At 46.3% G+C, this 20270-nt stretch overlaps 1 protein-coding gene across 1 annotated transcript in view; it reads left to right on the top strand.

The window, feature by feature from the left end:
* LOC124003536 (prickle-like protein 2) overlaps positions 1-17568 on the top strand; it is a 75133-nt gene extending 57565 nt beyond the window's left edge. Inside the window, 8 exon segments of the mRNA XM_046311867.1 lie at positions 1420-1603; positions 9439-9552; positions 9718-9855; positions 10532-10735; positions 11453-11639; positions 14205-14288; positions 14291-15064; positions 16080-17568. Of these exon segments, the coding sequence (XP_046167823.1) occupies positions 1420-1603; positions 9439-9552; positions 9718-9855; positions 10532-10735; positions 11453-11639; positions 14205-14288; positions 14291-15064; positions 16080-16987 (2593 nt within the window). The 3' untranslated portion in view covers positions 16988-17568.
* Positions 17569-20270: the final 2702 nt, after the last annotated feature.

Raw genomic sequence — 20270 nt, 5'->3', positions numbered from 1 at the left:
AAGTATGTCGAAATAATTCTTGACATTACTCGTTCTAATATTTCTGCTATTTTAGTTACACCGTTTATACACACCACATATTTATTTATATACTGGATTCTTGACATAGCTCACTTTAATATATCTACTTCTGTACATGACATTCTTAGTATATCTTGTGTAGGTTCATCTGGTGTATATATGTATAGACTGCATTTGGATTACTTTTACAGTGCTCTTTGGCTTGTTAATTGGATTAGTTATGACATTTCGTGATAAAAAATAATTCTTAATTTTCTTTTGTGTGTGTGATTATTTGTGTAATTATTTGACATTTTACTGCATTGTTAGGCGCTGGTAACAAAAGCATTTCCCTGCACACGCTTTAACATCTGCTAAACTGTGTGCGTGACCAATAAACTTTTGATTTGTTTTTGATTGGCTACCTGAGGGGCAGTAGAAGTCAGTGGATACGACCCGCGGGCCTCCCTCTGTGTCCAATGGTTACAGGGTCTGCTGCCTGGACAGAGTTTCAGTGTGTGTGTGTGTGTGTGTGTGTGTGTGTGTGTGTGTGTGTGTGTGTGTGTGTGTGTGTGTGTGTGTGTGTGTGTGTGTGTGTGTGTGTGTGTGTGTGTGTGTGTGTGTGTGGCCTAGTTCACAACGTTAGTTTATTCTGTTTTAAAGGGTGAGGGTGAAAAAAGGCTCTAGTCACATGTATTATACCTAAATTTGCAATCCTTGTTCTGTATGCGAACAAACGGATACCTTGTGTGGGTGTGTTAATCTGTTGCATGGTTCTTGATTAATGAGAACAGATTTTTATCCTGTTTGAGCATCTGAAACCACTTGAAGCTAACCTTGTAAAGACAGGAGGAGAAATGTGTATTTACAGTACTGCTTTCCATCACTGTCAGTAGCTCGGCGAATCATTTCCCTAACCTGTTTGTCGTTATGTCCTCACTGGTGTTACCTAGAGGATTGTGGGAGCTAGAATGTCTCTGAGATCCTGCTCTCTCTGTAAAACATGTGAACCCTGGCCCTTGAACTGTGTGGAGTTCACATGCTTCATTGCCATGGAGATTAGATTTCACATGCTTTGTTGCCATGGAGATTAGATTTCACATGCTTTGTTGCTTTGCAATGGAAACCCCTCAAAACAAAGATGGACATCGAGAGAGGTCTGAACTCAACCCACATTTTGCCATACGTACAAGGCACAAGTCCTGGTTGGTTGCTGACAGTGTTTTATATCACTAAGCTTGGACTATGGATAACAATTTCTCACTTTTCTATTCTTCCTGAAGAAAAGACATGTCCACTCAATGTTAGCTTTGGTATCTTATCACTGACCTCAGCTCGCTGTCCCAGTGTCCTGTAGAAAGATCTGTGTCCACTGTAAGCTTTGATAACTGACTTCTGCTTTGTCCCTGTGTCCTGTAGGAACATCTGTGTCCACTGTAAGTGCCACCGTGAGGAGCATGTGGTGACGGCCATGCCTCTGGAGATGGAGAAGACCATCACTAAGCTGATGTACGACTTCCAGAGGAACTCCACCTCAGACGACGACTCAGGCTGCGCGCTGGAGGAGTATGCCTGGGTGCCCCCGGGGCTCAAACCTGAACAGGTATGATAGACACACACACACCGGGGACTCAAAAAGGAGTATGGTTTGCTTTCACTATTCCATCTCCTCTGTGTTGGATTACAGTTCTACTTGCCATCTTATATTGCGTGTGTGGTGTTCAAGTAAGCTGATAGGTTTACACGGATTATATGATGCCAGTGGTTGAGTGAATATCTCATTAATTCTGCTTGCAAACTGTTTACTCGTGATTTCACAAGCCCATTGTTGACTCTGTTAAGCTGGGATATGCATAAATATATTACATGCCCTGTGAGCATCCAAAAAAAACATCTTTACAAGGCTCTTGTGTACCGAAGGTGTGCGTGTGTGTGTGCTTGTTATTGGACAATAAAACCTTTTTATAGATGTGAGTTTCATTTTCTTGATGAACTGAAAGGAAGCCTTATTGCTTGTGCAATCGGGTGGTCAATATTCTGTTAACTAGTCCCCCATTTCAGTCGCTGAAGGCTGAGCACCGCCATTTTTCATCCCCAAGAGTCACATGTGACCTCCAGTCAATTAAGCCCCCCTTTAAAAGCAGCGTAACACCAGCCTGCCAAAATGGAGCCGGCAAGGATAGACTGACTGATCGATTTCTGAAGCAGTAGGGCAATAAGACTGGGCGTGTTGCAGTTATAGGAGTGGCTTTGCATTGAGGGAAAAGGCTATATTTTGCAGGATTTACTGTTGGTTACATATGCACATTGAGTATCCAGGTATACAGTTGAGCTTTTCCCAACCTGACATTCAAGTCAGTCGAGTCATAGAAATGTGTTTTCAACGTAGAGAGAAGAGAGAGAAGAGAGAGAAGAAAGAGAGAGAGAGAGAGAGAGGGGGGATGCGAGAGAGAGGGGGGTGTGTGAGAGAGAGGGGGGTGCGAGAGAGAGGGGGTGCGAAAGTGAAAGAGAGAGAGGGGAATGTGAGAGAGAAAGAGTGGAGAGAGAGAGAGCGAGAGAGAGAGAGAGACTGACTGACTGTGAAGAGGGACAGTAGGCTGAGAGAGAGAGAGGCTGTGAAGAGGGACAGTAGGCTGAGAGAGAGAGAGGCTGTGAAGAGGGACAGTAGGCTGAGAGAGAGAGAGGCTGTGAAGAGGGACAGTAGGCTGAGAGAGAGAGAGGCTGTGAAGAGGGACAGTAGGCTGAGAGAGAGAGAGAGAGAGGGGGGGGATGCGAGAGAGAGAGAATATATATATAAATACCAGTTAATCTGTAGAATCTGAGCTCCTGGTTTAGGTTTCTCCTCAGGGACCCTGCTCTGTCAGGAAGAGGAGCATCCTATTTAGTCTCAACTGGTGTCAAGTCACCATTCTGTAACATATTTTCCACAAAGATAGTGGGAGCCATTCCACCAAACAGTGTTTCCGGGGATAGCTAAACATGTTTTCCCCTTGCTCTGCAATGATATGAACGCCTGGATGCATGTATGTAGCTAAATTCTATTGGTAATGTGAAACTGAAGGATTCTCGGCTGCATTTCAACTACAAGTTCTTATTTTTATAAGACTGCCATTATTGACTGTGCTGAGAAGTTATTGGTTCTGGCCTCAGGAAGGTCCAGCCAATAGACACTCTCTCCCTTGATGTCAGAGCTAATAAAATGTCAGGACATTGCCAGGATACAGGGAAGTTCAGGCCAAATATGTTACTAAGCAGCCGTTACTGATGTCTCTCTGCTGTTGGAAAGGCAGGGCACTCAGTCTGTCTCCCGTTGCTTTTACCTTGTGTCACAAGAGACGAGGAAGAATCTGCCTGCTCATCCAAGAGGAAATTAAACCAAAAAGCTTTGACTGTTTCATTGTTTTTGTAGCTGTAAAGACAATGTCTACACTCACGTTGAAGGAAATGGCAGCCTGTTACCATTCATTGTACTTTGGAATGGCAGTCCTTCCGTCTTGACCTGACGAAGATCCGTTTCGGATCATATTGTTGTCAATAAAGTTGCGATTTAACAGTGTGTGCGGGCCTTCTTGTTCCTTACCTGTCCTTCCTTCATGCGTGATGAGCTGTTGCAATGGTGTTTTGTTAAAGTATGGTATGTCCAATAAACACTCACTGTTGCATGTTTCAGGACTGGACTTTGATTGTGTCCTAAACGCTGCCAGTCTTGCCAGTGAACAGCGATGAAAAACAAGTGTGGGGGGAAGGACTCTGTTCTGTTGGTTTCCAAAATAAACCCCCAAACTCTGCCATTTGATTTACCCTTTAAAAGTAATACATTAGAAAGCAGATTGAATCTTACTACATTTAGTTTCCATGCCCCTGATTACTATTATTATCCTAATCTGCTCATCCTAACTGGCTTTGGGGAGTGTGGATGTGTGTCCTGCTCCACACATCTCTACCACAGTGTGTGTGTGTTGGGTCTCAAGTGTATAGGCCAGTGGTTGTTGTTGGACGTGTGTTCAGGGATTTATCAGGGCTTGGTCTCCGTGGGTGTGTGTGTCTGTGTGTTAAGTGATTTATCAGGGCTTGGTCTTCGTGGGTGTGTCTGTGTGTTAAGTGATTTATCAGGGCTTGGTCTCCGTGGGTGTGTGTGTCTGTGTGTTCAGTGATTTATCAGGGCTTGGTCTTCGTGGGTGTGTGTCTGTGTGTTAAGTGATTTATCAGGGCTTGGTCTTCGTGGGTGTGTGTCTGTGTGTTAAGTGATGTATCAGGGCTTGGTCTTCGTGGGTGTGTGTCTGTGTGTTCAGTGATTTATCAGGGCTTGGTCTTCGTGGGTGTGTGTCTGTGTGTTAAGTGATTTATCAGGGCTTGGTCTTCGTGGGTGTGTGTCTGTGTGTTAAGTGATGTATCAGGGCTTGGTCTTCGTGGGTGTGTGTCTGTGTGTTAAGTGATGTATCTGTGTGTTAAGTGATTTATCAGGGCTTGGTCTTCGTGGGTGTGTGTCTGTGTGTTAAGTGATTTATCAGGGCTTGGTCTTCGTGGGTGTGTGTCTGTGTGTTAAGTGATGTATCAGGGCTTGGTCTTCGTGGGTGTGTGTCTGTGTGTTAAGTGATGTATCAGGGCTTGGTCTTCGTGGGTGTGTCTGTGTGTTAAGTGATTTATCAGGGCTTTGTCTTCGTGGGTGTGTGTGTCTGTGTGTTAAGTGATTTATCAGGGCTTGGTCTTCGTGGGTGTGTGTCTGTGTGTTAAGTGATTTATCAGGGCTTGGTCTCCGTGGGTGTGTGTGTCTGTGTGTTCAGTGATTTATCAGGGCTTGGTCTTCGTGGGTGTGTGTGTCTGTGTGTTCAGTGATTTATCAGGGCTTGGTCTTCGTGGGTGTGTGTCTGTGTGTTAAGTGATTTATCAGGGCTTGGTCTTCGTGGGTGTGTGTCTGTGTGTTAAGTGATTTATCAGGGCTTGGTCTTCGTGGGTGTGTGTCTGTGTGTTAAGTGATTTATCAGGGCTTGATCTTCGTGGGTGTGTGTCTGTGTGTTAAGTGATTTATCAGGGCTTGGTCTTCGTGGGTGTGTGTCTGTGTGTTAAGTGATTTATCAGGGCTTGGTCTTCGTGGGTGTGTGTCTGTGTGTTAAGTGATGTATCAGGGCTTGGTCTTCGTGGGTGTGTGTCTGTGTGTTAAGTGATTTATCAGGGCTTGGTCTCCGTGGGTGTGTGTGTCTGTGTGTTCAGTGATTTATCAGGGATTGGTCTTCGTGGGTGTGTGTCTGTGTGTTAAGTGATTTATCAGGGCTTGGTCTTCGTGGGTGTGTGTCTGTGTGTTAAGTGATTTATCAGGGCTTGGTCTTCGTGGGTGTGTGTCTGTGTGTTAAGTGATTTATCAGGGCTTGGTCTTCGTGGGTGTGTGTCTGTGTGTTCTCTGATGTATCAGGGCTTGGTCTTCGTGGGTGTGTGTGTGTCTGTGTGTTCTCTGATGTATCAGGGCTTGGTCTTCGTGGGTGTGTGTGTGTCTGTGTGTTCTCTGATGTATCAGGGCTTGGTCTCCGTGGGTGTGTGTCTGTGTGTTAAGTGATGTATCAGGGCTTGGTCTCCGTGGGTGTGTGTCTGTGTGTTAAGTGATGTATCAGGGCTTGGTCTTCGTGGGTGTGTGTCTGTGTGTTAAGTGATGTATCAGGGCTTGGTCTTCGTGGGTGTGTGTCTGTGTGTTCTCTGATGTATCAGGGCTTGGTCTTCGTGGGTGTGTGTCTGTGTGTTAAGTGATGTATCAGGGCTTGGTCTCCGTGGGTGTGTGTCTGTGTGTTAAGTGATGTATCAGGGCTTGGTCTTCGTGGGTGTGTGTCTGTGTGTTAAGTGATGTATCAGGGCTTGGTCTTCGTGGGTGTGTGTCTGTGTGTTAAGTGATTTATCAGGGCTTGGTCTTCGTGGGTGTGTGTCTGTGTGTTAAGTGATTTATCAGGGCTTGGTCTTCGTGGGTGTGTCTGTGTGTTCTCTGGTGTATCAGGGCTTGACCACAGTTGTTGTTTCATGAAATATGCAAGGATCCCTGAGCCGCTTCCCTTGTCGACCCGAGCCAAGCCAACCAAAACACAACCAGAGGAATTGAGTTGCACTTAAAGCAGCACACACTTATAAAAGGGGGACGTTTCACCCTAGACATGCATAAAAGTTAAAAGAGTACCCCACAATAAACATGCACCTAGTTTTATTTCCAAGAATCACAGACTATTTCCAGCTGTCATAGAACATGTTGTAGTGTGTTTGGGTATAAATTTCGACATCAGAGATTATAGATAATCCAGAGGCTATACATACACACACACACACACACACATACATACATACATACATACATACATACATACATACATACATACATACATACATACATACATACATACATACATACATACATACATACATACATACATACATACATACATACATACATACATACATACATACATACATACATACATACATACATACATACATACATACATACATACATTTGCAAATAAATTCATAATAAATCCTACAATGTGATTTTCTGGATTTTTTTCTCTCATTTTGTCTGTCATAGTTGAAGTGTACCTATGATGAAAATTACAGGCCTCTCGCATCTTCTTAAGTGGGAGAACTTGCACAATTGGTGGCTGACTAAATACTTTTTTGCCCCACTGTACGTGTGTACACACACACACACTGAGTGTACCAAGCATTAAGAACATCTTCCTAATATTGAATTTCAACCCCTTTTGCCCTCAGAACAGTCTCAATTTGTTGGGGCATGGACTATAAGGTACCAAAAGAGTTCCAAGGGGATGCTGGCCCATGTTGACTCCAAGTCAAGCATACAGCATTGTATGAGGTCTTGCGTTTCTTGACCATTTCTCACATGGAATAGCCTTCATTTCTCAGAACAAGAATAGACTGATTAGTTTCAGAAGAAAGTTCTTTGTTTCTGGCCATTTTGAGCCTGTAATCAAACCCACAAATGCTAAGGCCAGTTTTATTGCTTCTTTAATTTAAAAAAAACAACAGTTTTCAGCTGTGCTAACATAATTGGGTTTTCTAATGATTAATTAGCCTTTTAAAATTATAAACTTGGATTAGCTAACACAACGTGCCATTGGAACACAGGAGTGATGGTTGCTGATAATGGGCCTCGGTACGCCTATGTTGATATTCCATAAAACATGCCATTGGGGCGGCAGCGTAGCCTAGTGGTTAGAGTGTTGGACTAGTAACCGGAAGGTTGCAAGTTCAAACCCCCGAGCTGACAAGGTACAAATCTGTCGTTCTACCCCTGAACAGGCAGTTAACCCACTGTTCCCAGGCCGTCATTGAAAATAAGAATGTGTTCTTAACTGACTTGCCTGGTTAAATAAAGGTTAAATAAAAAATTTCCTGCTACAATAGTCATTTACAAAATTAACAATGTCTACACTGTATTTCTGATCAATTTGATGTTATCTTAATGGACATAAAATTGCTTTTCTTTCAAAAACAAGGACATTTCTAAGTGACCCAACTTTTGAACGGTAGTGTATATATTTCTTCATTATTCATTCCTTATTGTTGTGGTAGCGGGCCCTTTGTATCGCACCCAAGGACAAAGCCGATAGGTTCCAGTCCAAAGATCCATTTATTGGGTACCTAGGCTATTAAAATGGGCTTGCCTGTGGCTCTGTGGTCAGCACATATTGATTGCCTCTCCTGTACCGCTGGCCCCCTTCTCTCTCGCTCTCTCTCTCTTTTGCCTTCTTTTGCTCCATCCTCTGGCGCTTGATGCTCCTGACATCAACGCAATTGAAGACCGCTGGCTCCCATTCTGTTCTGCCCCCCTGTTACTCTATAATGGAGAGACTGTAATACATTTCTACCAAAATGACGTTCATTGTTGGCCGGCATAATGTAGAGAATGTAGCAGTCATTTTGAATGGTGGGGTTAGTATTAATCCTCTGTCTGACACAAACACGGTTTGTGTGTGTGTGTGTGTGTGTGTGTGTGTGTGTGTGTGTGTGTGTGTGTGTGTGTGTGTGTGTGTGTGTGTGTGTGTGTGTGTGTGTGTGTGTGTGTGTGTGTGTGTGTGTGTGTGTGTGTGTGTGTGATGTCGAGGGGTAATGCATTGCATTCTCATGTCAACATGCTGGGAGGGAATAAAAGGCCAGGTTCCATTAAGACTGCATCGGAGGGTCATAAATCAAAGTGATTGTATATGTGTGTGTGTCCTTGTGTGTATGTACTGCATGTATGTGTGTTCTTGTGGTAGGGTTAGGGTCACACTGCAGATATAAATGTTCTCCTTCCTCAAATAGCCTACATGATTCCAATAAATGTTCATTTGCTACTTGTAGCCTAATCTTTGTACCATGTCACTGGTATTAAAAAAAACTATATATATATATATTTCACCTTTATTTAACCAGGTAGGCCAGTTGAGAACAAGTTCTCATTTACAACTGCGACCTGGACAAGATAAAGCAAAGCAGTGTGACACAAACAACAACACAGAGTTAAACATGGGATAAACAAATGTATAGTCAATAACACAATAGAAAAGTCTATATACAGTGTGTACAAATGGAGTAAGGAGGTAAGGCAATAAATAGGCCAATAGTGGTGTAGTAATTATATATGTGTAGATGAGGATGTGCAAGTAGAAATACTGGTGTGCAAAAGAGCAGAAAATCAAAAACAAATATGGTGATGAGGTAGGTAGTTGGTTGGCTGGGTTATTTACAGATGGGCTGTGTACAGCTGCAGCGATCTGTTAGCCGCTCTGACAGCTTACCGTAGTGGTGGATCTGACAGCTTACCGTAGTGGTGGCTCTGACAGCTTACCGTAGTGGTGGCCCTGACAGCTTACCGTAGTGGTGGCTCTGACAGCTTACCGTAGTGGTGGCTCTGACAGCTTACCTTAGTGGTGGATCTGACAGCTTACCGTAGTGGTGGCTCTGACAGCTTACCGTAGTGGTGGCTCTGACAGCTTACCGTAGTGGTGGCTCTGACAGCTTACCGTAGTGGTGGCTCTGACAGCTTACCGTAGTGGTGGCTCTGACAGCTTACCGTAGTGGTGGCTCTGACAGCTTACCGTAGTGGTGGCTCTGACAGCTTACCGTAGTGGTGGCTCTGACAGCTTACCGTAGTGGTGGCTCTGACAGCTTACCGTAGTGGTGGCTCTGACAGCTTACCGTAGTGGTGGCTCTGACAGCTTACCGTAGTGGTGGCTCTGACAGCTTACCGTAGTGGTGGCTCTGACAGCTTACCGTAGTGGTGGCTCTGACAGCTTACCGTAGTGGTGGCTCTGACAGCTTACCGTAGTGGTGGCTCTGACAGCTTACCGTAGTGGTGGCTCTGACAGCTTACCGTAGTGGTGGCTCTGACAGCTTACCGTAGTGGTGGCTCTGACAGCTTACCCTAGTGGTGGCCTGACAAGTCTGTTTCTCTCCCATCAGGTTCATCAGTACTACAGTTCCCTGCCTGAGGACAAGGTGCCCTATGTAAACAGCCCAGGAGAGAAGCACCGCATCAAACAGCTCCTCCATCAGCTGCCCCCCCACGACAATGAGGTGAGACCCCCTGCCTCACGGGCCCCTGGGCACACAGACGTTGGAAAGGGGTCATTTGTCACAGTGACATTGTAACGTATATCTCTAGCTTAATAATTACAACAAACTACAGAGTTTGTGTTTCTCTGCTGCCATTTATTTTAACAATCTGTGTGTGTTTTCCAGGTACGTTACTGTAACACTCTGGACGATGAGGAGAAGCGGGAGCTCAAACTCTTCAGTAACCAACGGAAACGAGATAATCTGGGCCGCGGCAGTGTGAGACCGTTTCCTGTGACGATGACCGGAGTGATTTGTGAGCAGGTACACTGACTCCTGCGAGACTGGGACTGGTGCACTCACATGATGAGTAGGGCAGAGGCAGGACAGACATCTGGTAGACGTTATACATCAGTGGCTATAGTTGGTGAGATGTGATAGAAATACGTGTATAGTCACATCACTATGAGGGATCTCTCACAAGAAAGAAAAATACTTTAGAAGGTTATGAAAGGAAAGGACTATGAAGGTGAAGGACATGCACATCTCTTTTGTGGTAGAATCTAACAGAATCTTAAGTACCCAGTGACATTTCTCACTTTTATTGTGATTCACCACGTGAAGTGCTCAGCTGACATTTAAAAGCAGCTCATATAATGGAGCCTCACATTCAAGTTATGACCCTGTCTTTCACCAATGGTAGACTTGAGGGTCTTGTGTTTCCCCGACTGTTTGTAACTTTCTCCCACCCCTCTAAATATCTGCTGCACTCCCTGACCTTTCTCTCATTGTCACTCTGTCTCCTTCACTCCATCTCCCTCCTTTCTCCCCTCCCTACCATCTCTCACTGTTAAACCCCACTCAATTCCCACTCCCTGTACCTTTCTTCTCCTCTAATCTTCCTCTCCTCTCCCTCCCCCTTTTTCTCTCTCCTCCACCATGTCTCTTTCTCCTCCCCCATCTCTCCCCTCCACCATCTCTGTCTCTGACCATCTCTCAGTGTGGGGGGCAGATAAACGGAGGTGACATTGCAGTGTTTGCGTCGCGGGCCGGCCACGGCGTGTGTTGGCACCCTGGCTGCTTCGTGTGCAGCATGTGTGACGAGCTGCTGGTGGACCTCATCTACTTCTACCAGGAAGGGAAGATCTACTGTGGTCGGCACCACGCAGAGAGACTCAAACCACGCTGCTCCGCATGTGACGAGGTGAGTGCATACCCCGCTAAACACACCCACAGGCACACAAACACACATACAGTACACCCACGCAGTCACAATCCTCTCTGATACTAAAGGTTTCATAGGCCTTCCCAGCAAATATTATATTGAATACTATGACACTAACTGGGCTCCCGAGTGGCACAGCGGTCTAAGGCACTTCATCTCATCTCATCTCTGATTCGATTCCAGGCTGTATCACAGCCGGCCGTGATTGGGAGTCCCATAGAGCGGCCCACATTTGGCCCAGCGTCGTATGGGTTAGGGTTTGGCCGGGGTAGGCCGTCATTGTAAATAATCATTTGTTCTTATCTGACTTGCCTAGTTTAATAAAGGTTCAATAAAAATACTTTTTTTTTTAAACTGCCATGCAAAACACAATAGATGATTTAGAGATGGGTAAACAGAAGAGACCTATATGGTGTTGTCTGAAATACATTGCTATAATATGGGAATAATTAAGCATTATTTTCAATTAGATCTCCATACACATGATCCCAAAGAGTGGGTTGTAAAAGTGGTGTAATACAGTAGGACAGTGTCTGTCAGTATGCAGGAGGGAGAGGTCTACAGCAGCAGGCAACGAGGCCTTGATGTCTTTGTCCTGTCATTCTCTGTAATTGGGTGAGAAGGGCCTTGCCTCAGAGAAAAAGCAGCATGATAAATGATACCTTCCCCATCCCTCTTCCCTCTCTCCGTCTGTAGATCATCTTTGCGGACGAGTGCACGGAGGCGGAGGGCAGGCACTGGCACATGAAGCACTTCTGCTGTTTCGAGTGTGAGACGATGCTGGGTGGCCAGCGGTACATCATGAAGGAGGGCCGGCCCTACTGCTGCAGCTGTTTTCAGTCCCTCTATGCAGAGTACTGTGACTCCTGTGGGGAGCACATTGGTATGCCACACACCCAACCCATCCATCAGAGCCAACGCAGGGCCCTAGGTCCAATACGTGAATCCTATTATTGAGCGCTAGAGCACTGGCATATGCAAAGCTAGATGATTTCACTGATGCTCTTTCAGCTGAAGGATTTCTGTAATGGTAATAGAGAACAGAGGAATGACCTGGATTTAGCTTGGAGAAACATTTCAGGGAGAAATTTGCAATGGTGCAGAGATTACCTGCTTTTAGCTGAGAGTAACTGTGGGTAGGACTTAATGCAACACTGGCATGCAGATACCGTATTGTCCTTAAATACAGACTATGTGAACTTAAGACCGTTTTCACAAAGGGGAAAATGATCAGTGTGTGAAATCAATACAATTTAACATTTACATTTAACATTTAAGTCATTTAGCAGACGCTCTTATCCAGAGCGACTTACAAATTGGTGCATTCACCTTATGACTTCCAGTGGAACAGCCACTTTACAATAGTGCATCTACATATTTTAAGGGGGGGGTGAGAAGGATTACTTTATCCTATCCTAGGTATTCCTTAAAGAGGTGGGGTTTCAGGTGTCTCCGGAAGGTGGTGATTGACTCCGCTGTCCTGGCGTCGTGAGGGAGTTTGTTCCACCATTGGGGAGCCAGAGCAGCGAACAGTTTTGACTGGGCTGAGCGGGAACTGTACTTCCTCAATGGTAGGGAGGCGAGCAGGCCAGAGGTGGATGAACGCAGTGCCCTTATTTGGGTGTAGGGCCTGATCAGAGCCTGGAGGTACTGAGGTGCCGTTCCCCTCACAGCTCCGTAGGCAAGCACCATGGTCTTGTAGCGGATGCGAGCTTCAACTGGAAGCCAGTGGAGAGAGCGGAGGAGCGGGGTGACGTGAGAGAACTTGGGAAGGTTGAACACCAGACGGGCTGCGGCGTTCTGGATGAGTTGTAGGGGTTTAATGGCACAGGCAGGGAGCCCAGCCAACAGCGAGTTGCAGTAATCCAGACGGGAGATGACAAGTGCCTGGATTAGGACCTGTGCCGCTTCCTGTGTGAGGCAGGGTCGTACTCTGCGGATGTTGTAGAGCATGAACCTACAGGAACGGGCCACCGCCTTGATGTTAGTTGAGAACGACAGGGTGTTGTCCAGGATCACGCCAAGGTTCTTAGCGCTCTGGGAGGAGGACACAATGGAGTTGTCAACCGTGATGGCGAGATCATGGAACGGGCAGTCCTTCCCCGGGAGGAAGAGCAGCTCCGTCTTGCCGAAGTTCAGCTTGAGGTGGTGATCCGTCATCCACACTGATATGCCTGCCAGACATGCAGAGATGCGATTCGCCACCTGGTCATCAGAAGGGGGAAAGGAGAAGATTAATTGTGTGTCGTCTGCATAGCAATGATAGGAGAGACCATGTGAGGTTATGACAGAGCCAAGTGACTTGGTGTATAGCGAGAATAGGAGAGGGCCTAGAACAGAGCCCTGGGGGACACCAGTGGTGAGAGCGCATGGTGAGGAGACAGATTCTCGCCACGCCACCTGGTAGGAGCGACCTGTCAGGTAGGACGCAATCCAAGCGTGGGCCACGCCGGAGATGCCCAACTCGGAGAGGGTGGAGAGGAGTATCTGATGGTTCACAGTATCGAAGGCAGCCGATAGGTCTAGAAGGATGAGAGCAGAGGAGAGAGAGTTAGCTTTAGCGGTGCGGAGCGCCTCCGTGATACAGAGAAGAGCAGTCTCAGTTGAATGACTAGTCTTGAAACCTGACTGATTTGGATCAAGAAGGTCATTCTGAGAGAGATAGATAAATTTCAAATGTATTCAGCAGATACATGTTTCACACATTATTTTCTGTAGGTTAACCAACCCTGTTCTGAGTAGGAGAACTTATTTTGGAGGGTAAACCCAGCACCGTATCACCAGTTGGCCCAGTGCAAGCTCTGTGTGTTCCTCTCAGTCCAGAGAGCTGCTGGTTTATCCCTCAACAGGATCCCCAGCTGTGATCTGGCATGGCCCTCAACAGACAGACATGCAGCTCTGTAATTATGTGTTATACAGGATAAAGAAAGTATTTGAGTAAAACTGATTATAAATTGAAACCATCAAAAAACACGTTGAAACCAGATGGCAGCCATTAGCCTAGGACCATTCTCCCCGGAAATTCCATACATACTTCAAATGCAATGTGTTTATACAGTGCCAGGCATGGTACATAATGAGTAAACTCAGCTAAGTGTCTAAGCCCCAAAGCCTTTCTTCACTCAAGTTTACTTATAATTTGCTACTACAGTTTTTTTTAAATCCAGTTTAGGGATGATATCGTTATCTTTTGATTCGGATATGAGTTCTCCCTCTAGAATATTTAGCTCATGTTTTGTATTTGATTAGCCTCAATTTGCCTAGCTGCTTATAGCACTTTCTCTTTCACATTCCCCAGCAACAGTATTTCTACAATGATTAGTCTTGAGGGTTTTATGTTGCAGGCATTGACCCTAAGCATTACTGAGCAAAACGGTCAAATGTATTGGGACTTTTTCATGGACATTTTGGCTTATATGCTAACAAGTCTTTCCACTCTTTCCCGCAGGCATTGACCAGGGCCAGATGACGTATGACGGGCAGCACTGGCACGCCACAGAGGGCTGTTTCTGCTGTGCCCGCTGTAAGTGCTCCCTCTAGGTCGCCCCTTCCTGCCCAAACAGGGACAAATCTTCTGCTCACGCTCCTGCAGCCTTGGAGGTGAGCCTAACGGGTCAGACTCCTCAGACTCTGCCTTCCAGAGCACACACTCCACTCGAGAGCCCCACCGCAGCTCCAAGGCTGGGAAGAACAGGGGTCAGGCGGGGCGGTTTTCGGGCGAGGTGGACCCTCTCTCCTTACAGATGGACCTGCTGAGTCTGTCCAGCCAGACGCCCAGTCTGACCCGTGAGCCGCCCGCATGGAAGAGCCAGGGACAGGGAGGCGACACGTACCCCTACGAGGGCCGATCAGACCACACAGCAACACCCACTCCACTCCAGCTGCTCAGCCAATGCAACGTGAGGACTGCTTATAACTCCACCTCCCCCGGGCAGGGCAGCCAACCAGACCCCAGGTCCAAGGAGACGGGTGTCCCCAAGAGGCCGCTCATCTCAGCCGTGAAGGGCCACTCTATGAATGAGAACTGGTTCCACAAGGACTCAGTCAACTACTACTCACCCAAACTGAAACCCCAGCAAAGCATTGATGTACCCCACAGCTCCTCACCCCACAATGGCTTCTCTGACAAGCGCTCAGTCAGTCTGCATGTGTTCCAGAGGGAGAACCAGAGGGACAGGGAGGTGGGGCCTCCCCAGATGGGGCGCAGCAGGAACCCCATCAGTGCACTTAGCTTCACGGAGCAGCTCACTCCCCTAGAGCAGACACCCAGGGGTTCCATGGAGTCACTCACCCTGTCCAACGCTACAGGTAACTCATTCAAAATTCACCATCACGTGAAGATGAATTCATGTGATTATATTTGAAGCAATATATTTTACTGCTCAGGACATTTTATTTCTCACATAATACTGCAACCGATCTGGGGCTAACGAAACAGGTATCGTTCACATAAGAGTGTAATATGATGGTGTGTTATATTGATGGTTATAACCGACTACTATCCTGATGTAGTAATGATATTCAGGGGAGTGCCAATTAGTCTGACAAATTGAGTATCGTAACGAATATGGGCAATTTTCTGGATATGATTATGATTCAAGTATTTTTTGTCACTATCAGTGATCAGGAGAAAAAAAATATGCCAACAAGTATCTTTCTCATGTCAGTCAGAAACAGAGTTTCTAAACCATGCGGTGCTCTATTTGAGCCAGTCATGTGTGTGCTCTGAATAACTGGCTAGTTTTCCTGTCTGTAAAGAGAAGGGCGGGCGGGACAATGATTCTGCTGCTCTGATTTGGATAGAGTGAAGCTGTATTTCTCCATCCACTCGCTTCATAATTTCACTCGATCACTTTCCCTCGCGTGTTTTCAGTCTGATCATTTAGATTTCTGCTGCTACTATGATAAATCACATGGCGAAGACGTTTGCTATCAAGCTATCAATGTGCATAATATCTAACAAGTGGGGCATGGGTCGGGAAAAAATATGAAATGCTAATGCACATTCTGACTGAGTGACAGCAAACTTGGCTGCCCACTGCAAGTTGAGGACATATACACACCCACCCCTCTGCGCACTGCTCCTAATCTGCAGCTTTTTTGCAGTGAGAACATGCAAGGAGGTATTTTGTCCACATTTATTTGGGTATATTAAAACACTTCCGTTTTTCCTATCACGAGTACCATTCGATCTGACTATCAACTGTCAACTTACGGATACGATTAGGAATACGAGTATAGCAGTGTCAGCACACTCCTAATGACCATAATGAGGACAACTGATGAAGTTGACCACTGACTAATCCCTCTTCTCTCTCTGAAGGAACGTCAGCAGATGGAGGGAAGCGCCAGGAGCACCTGTCTCGTTTCTCTATGCCCGACCTGAGCAAAGACTCTGGCATGAACGTGTCAGAGAAGAGCAACATTGGCACCCTCAACTCCTCGGTCCAGTTCCACAGTTCTGAGTCTCTGCGCAGCCTGACCTCAGGCCAGCCCTACATGGAGCTGGAGCCCCCGGTGCAGTATCCTCTGCAGTACTGTGAGCCCCCGGGCCTGGGCATGGGGATGGGCCGCTTGCCCCCCGGCTTCACCTACCAGGAGGAGGACAGGGTCAGCCTGGTGAGCAGCGCTAATGCTGCACGCCTCCCGCCCATCAGCGAGCGCACCCGGAGACAAGGAGAGGGCCCGGACACGGCTGCCCCTGAAGACACCCCTCAGCGCCGTAAACACCACCACCACCGGTCCCGTCGCTCCAGACGCTCCCGCTCTGAGAACGCCCTGCACCTGGCCGCTGAGCGCAGGGAGAGGCCCCAGCTGAGAGTCAGAGAGGATTATGACCAATTCCCCCCTCCCCGGGGCGCCAGGGACCTGTTTGGGGGTGCAAGGGGGAGGTGCAGGGGGCCGGAGCCATTCCGGCAGTGCCCTCGCACCACCTCTGACCTCACCCTGCAGAACCCAGGTGCCCACCGCCGTCTTGCCGGGCCCTACTCATGGGACGACTATGAGGATGAGTGGTGCTCCACCTGCTCTTCATCATCTGAGTCAGATGACGAGGGCTACTTCCTGGGAGAGCCCATTCCTAGGCCCGTGCAGCTCAGGTACCTAAGCAGCCAGGAGCTCCTCCACAAGTACAGCTCCACGGGGGTGGGCGGACCGCACCAAATGAGCGGCAGAGGAGGACAGCTGCACACCCGGAAACGCCGGAAAAGCAAGAATTGCATAATCTCTTAACATTCGGCACATGGCAAGAGTCAAGACAATGTGCCCTCCCTCCCCAGTATACACTAACATAGTTCATCTGTTCAGAAAATAAGTCTGAAGTTGGGTATTGTGAGATTGACAATGTTTGATATGCAGTTGGGTAAACCGTTGACAGAATGTTTTGCATGTTTATCCATTTAATGTTTCAGAATAAGATATCCCGAGTACTGATTATATTTCTCTGACTCTCGCTCTGCGTTACGCTTGTCTGTCACCATGTTTATCAAAGACAATGTGCAATCGTAATAATAATCATTTCCATTCAGCAACAGTGAGGTACAGACAGTTTAGTAAGGTCCAGCTATTTCATGCAATGTGATTTAGGTCTATACCATTATACTCAAGTTTATAGGCTGTATATAACTAAATTAATTAATTCACTAAATTAAGGAAGTAATGTAAATACGATGTAAATGATGTCCCACATATTTTTATATTTTGTATAGAATCATTTATGTATTGAATATCTATAATGTAGAAATAGAAACCGCATGCCTGTTAATGTACTGATGTTGTCCTGCATTGGAATAAAATAGCATTTCAGAGAGAGATTGACAGGTGTCCGTACCCTTACTGGAGACTGGTGGGTTCATGTGAAGCTATGTCTACCACTGATCAGTCACGCTCACCATCTGCTCAGTGCTAAAATGAATGAGAGAACATGGCAAAAGCACACCTCTCTGTAAATGTCATTACCCCCATGAGGTCATGAGTCAAGTGTTACAAATATTGTGATTAATGGGCCTTTACAGCACTGTTTGTAAACAGATGTCTGTGAGCTCCAGCTGAGCTCATCATAAACCCAGATAAATGATGTGCTGATGATACATCTCCATGAATGATTGCATTAAAAGCTATGCTAATGGGATTCATATGGTCTTCACTGAAGCGCAGTTTGTAACTCACAAGCTGTCTCCTCAATTAATATAACCTTTACATCCAAAATGACAGGAGTAGTTTACTTCTCTCTTGTCGTTTTTATTCTCCCGTTTTCTACTTTTACACTTAGACAAGAGATCCAGGTTAAGTTTGTGTTGAAGTAGCAGGGCAATAAATTGGACTGTGTCAGTGTGGTCAGAGGATTACGCTAGCTAGGTCTCAGGCCCTCGTAATCTGTGTCCACTCCACACCCTCCCCTCTGCTGCAGGTCTCAAAACTATAGGTATTTAACTACACGCTCTAGATTAAAAGTGATTGAAGACCAATGCTACTGACATGTTGGGGGCATTAGTATGTGTTCATGTAGGTTCCTTTTAGAGGCTGTCTTTCATTGTTATGTTTTGCTGTGGTCAAATAACAAAGGGCCAGAGAGGAGTTCTCATTTTGTTGACTGTTATGACCAAAACAGAGGCACAAACTTGAGACACATTTCTGTTCGGTCTTTTTACCCCTGTTTTACTGAGCCCCTAGGCCACTGCCATTAAGTCATACCCGCAGAGATGCACATTGTCACCAAAGAAATGAGTAGTGGGAAAAACAAACCCCCCTTTTGTCACCAGTCATCTGTGTATTAATCTAACGGAACACGTGTTTCAAAACTCATCAGCGCACACAGCCTTACTTCATTAACCCAAACCATATATTTATTCATTTCGTCTACATATCTTCTCATCCATGTGGGCCTTTACCCAAGGACAGAGGGGTTGTGCAGTCAGTGTGTGTGTCAATGGTTTGGCACTGAGAGCAAGTGTCTTTTCCATGTGCTTAATTAAAGCTGAGATGAGAGGCACCACAGATTGTAAGCCAAATGCTTTCTGGGCTACACACCATAGAGGGAGTAGATAATCCCTGAGTTGTGTTGATGCAGGTCAGTGGTCTGGTCCACAGGGGGCCAGCTGACTCCAGGAAGATTACACTGGAGAGAACAAACATCCCATATATGGCTCTGGGAAAGTGGGATACCTAGTCAGTAGTCCAGCTGAATGTGTCTTCCGCATTTAACCCAACCCCTCTGAATCAGGCTGCCTTATTCAATGTCCATGGCGCCCAGTGAACAGTGGGTTAACTGCCTTGCTCAGGCAGAAGGACAGATTTTTACCATGTCAGCTCTGGGATTTGATCCAGCAACTTTTCCATTATTGGCCCAACACTCTAACCACTAGGCTACCCTCTGGTAATATCATCTTTGTTATTTGTCTCACTGAATGTTGTGGTCCATGTATTTACACAGTACATTCTTATGGGAATGTGGTTTGAATACTTCTATACTTGTTTTGTCATAGGGAGTTTGTATGGGGCTTGGGAAAAGCACAATGTGTCGAAGTATGTAACATTCAAAGCAACTTGAAAACAGCTTGTGTCTTTTCAATTTGCATTTTAATTGCAGAATGAAGTTGATCATGCCTAAGCTAATGACGATCACATATTTCAAATGAAGCTAAACTGCTGCAGGTCAACAGAGTGAAAAGAAGTGTGATTGACCACCTGTTACTAAGGAGACTGCTAACAAAGGCACGTGTGTTATAAACTCAGCAAAAACATAATCGTCCTCACTGTCAGCTGCGTTTATTTTCAGGAAACTCAACATGTGTACATATTTGTATGAACATAACAAGATTCAAAACCTGGGACATAAACTGAACAAGTTCCACAGACATGTGAATAATGTGTCCCTGAACAGGGGGGGGTCAAAATCAAAAGTAACAGTCAGTATCTGGTGTGGCCACCAGCTGCATTAAGTCTTGCAGTGCATCTCCTGCTCATGGACTGCACCAGATTCGCCAGTTCTTGCTGTGAGATGTTACCCTACTGTTCCACTAAAGCACCTGCCTGTTCCCGGACATTTCTGGGGGGAATGGCCCTAGCCCTCACCCTCCGATCCAACAGGTCTCAGACGTGCTCAATGGGATTGAGAGCCGGGCTCTTCGCTGGTCATGGCAGAACACTGACAATCACGCACAGAACGAGCAGTATGGCTGGTAGCATTGTCATGCTGGAAGGATGAGCCTGCAGGAAGGGTGCCACATGAGAGAGGATGTCTTCCCTGTAACGCACAGCGTTGAGATTTCCTGCAATGACAACAAGATCAGTCCGATGGTGCTGTGACACACCGCCCCAGACCATGACGGACCCTCCACCTCAAAATCGATCCCTCTCCAGAGTACAGGCCTCGATGGAACTCTCATTCCTTGGATGATAAACGCAAATCTGACCATCACCCCTGGTGAGACAAAACCATGACTCGTCAGTGAAGAGCACTTTTTGCCAGTCCTGTCTGGTCCAGTGACGGTGGGTTTGTGCCCATAGGCGACGT

The sequence above is a fragment of the Oncorhynchus gorbuscha genome, linkage group LG18, assembly GCF_021184085.1.
Source record: "Oncorhynchus gorbuscha isolate QuinsamMale2020 ecotype Even-year linkage group LG18, OgorEven_v1.0, whole genome shotgun sequence".
Classification (NCBI taxonomy): domain Eukaryota; kingdom Metazoa; phylum Chordata; class Actinopteri; order Salmoniformes; family Salmonidae; genus Oncorhynchus; species Oncorhynchus gorbuscha.
The sequence above is the reverse complement of the archived record's forward strand: the minus strand, read 5'-3'. Positions and strand labels throughout refer to the sequence as shown.